Here is a 2,105-nt window from a genome sequence, read left to right on the forward strand (position 1 = left end):
GTTGATACTTCATATGTTAATGTATTCGTTAAAGCAATTCCTCATTTTGCTTTCAACAAGTTTTTTGTTTTATTTGCTTTTTCACTTGTTTTAATGGAGAGTTATTGAACACAAAGAAAATGAAATAAAACAATATTTATATTGAAAAATAAATGTGTAAGAATTTATTCAAAGTGTACTGCTAAAGAGTGATTTGCTGTAAAAGGCAATAAAATTTACTATAAACTATTTGCTGAGAGTATTATTGAATGAAACAAAGAGAGCAGAATTTCCTCAGAATAAGTATTTTCCCTCCAACCCCAGACAGGAGCCACCACAACCCTGGCCACTTCCTGTCTGAAGTGGCATTACCTGCCTTGGTCCCTACAGCAGGTGGCTGTCTCAGGCAGACCCTGGCTTTTTGTACAACTGCCTCCAACAGTCCTCTCACTGTGCTATCTATCTCTCAGTGCACAGAAATACACCGCTGAGTCCCCCAGCTGTGAGGCTGAGATGACAAGCTGGATGGATTTGCTTGCCTTCTGCAAATTCACTGAGTAGCGACCTTCTGTGGCATTTTGCTGGCTGTAAGAGTTCTGAAGGATGAGGAAGACCATCTCCCCACTGCTGGGCTGCTTGTACCAGAGGAGATCATAACTTCCAGCACTGGTGTCATAGGAGCAGAGCAGGCTCACAGCTTCCTTCTCCTGCACCCACATGGCTGGCTGGGCTTGAGTCACCTTCTGGGCAAAACTGGATCCTGAAGGAAAAAGGAAAGAATCAGAAAGTTGAGGGACAAGTTCTTGGGACAAATAAAGGTGCACTTTTACACACTGCTAACCATCACTCCCAAAGTCCCTTTAAGGCTATCCTGACCCCCAATCTCTAGGTCACAAAAAAGGCCCCTTCCACAGGAACAATTCCTACCCAGCCACATGGACACCATGACCAGTTTCAGCAGTCTGGCCAGCACCATGTTTGCCTTCTTCCTTGAGAAGAAATTCTTCTTTGACTTCAGGGCTCTGTACTGGGTGGGCAGGCTGACAGGGTGAGGGAGGTACTACTGAGCTCCAAGCTGCTGCTGCCCCAGAACAGGAAAGGAAGTCATGTCTAACTGCTGTGTGTGTGACTGGCAATCTCACCAACCCAGACTCCCTTCTTAATTTAACAACTATTGAACCTGCAGCCTAGGTGTCCACCAATAAATAAATGGGTAAAGAAAACGTGGTATATATACATACACACAATGGAGTTTTATTAATACATAAAGAAAATGAAATTATGTCTTTTGCAGGAAAATAGATGGAACTTGAGAGCATTATAGTAAGTGAAATAAGCCAGACTCAAAGTCAAGTGTTACTTGTTTTCCTTCATATGTGGAAGCTGGAAAGGAAAAATGGAGACACAGGTAAAGGGTGGGGATCTTGTGCAAATCAAAGGGAGATCAATTCAAGGAAAAGGACCAGGGGTGGTAATGAGGAGAGGGATGATGGAAGGGCTAGGGAATTACATTGGTCAAATTATAATGTTATATTGTGCACATGTACAAATATGTAACAACAAATCTCATCATCATGTACAACTATAATGCACCAATAAAAAACATGAAAAGATATAATAAATAAATAAACAGGTGAACTACTAAAAAGGACAAGGCCATTTCCTAAAGATACTACTCAACAAAATGCCAACAATAAACCAATGCCTGTCATCCCTACTTGATGATACAGTAGCCAAAGCTTATCCTCTTCTCAAAATAATGTTACTCTTGTCTAGATTGGTTGAAGTATTCTCAGATTTGTACTGTAATATCCCTTAAATCTGATACCACATACAGTACAACTGTTCTGCTCTCAAACACCAATATTTTTCTACCAGGTGGTCCATCAACTATAAGGTATAATTAATTTCTCCTTATAGTATTCAGCTTCATTACACTTCTCACTCAATGGAGGGTCACAACTGTACTTCTGTCAGTCAAGAAGTATCCATTTCCACAATCAATATTTTGACACTCTCATGCCAAATTTTGAACAGGGATCATGCCAGGTAAGTTATTTCAACTAGCTAGGCTTAGTGGCATGTACCTATAATCCCAGTGGCTCAGGAGGCTGAGGCAGGAGGAA

The 2,105-nt window shown here is 41.0% G+C and overlaps 1 gene segment (V, D, J or C); it reads right to left on the reverse strand.

The window, feature by feature from the left end:
• Positions 1–427: 427 nt before the first annotated feature.
• LOC107134979 lies at positions 428–1,126 on the reverse strand. The segment is given in 2 exon segments: positions 428–739; positions 907–1,126. Coding segments are annotated over 2 exon segments (354 nt in total).
• Between the last annotated feature and the right edge of the window lie 979 nt (positions 1,127–2,105).

The sequence above is a fragment of the Marmota marmota genome, unplaced genomic scaffold (genome assembly GCF_001458135.2).
Source record: "Marmota marmota marmota unplaced genomic scaffold, marMar, whole genome shotgun sequence".
Lineage (NCBI taxonomy): Eukaryota > Metazoa > Chordata > Mammalia > Rodentia > Sciuridae > Marmota > Marmota marmota.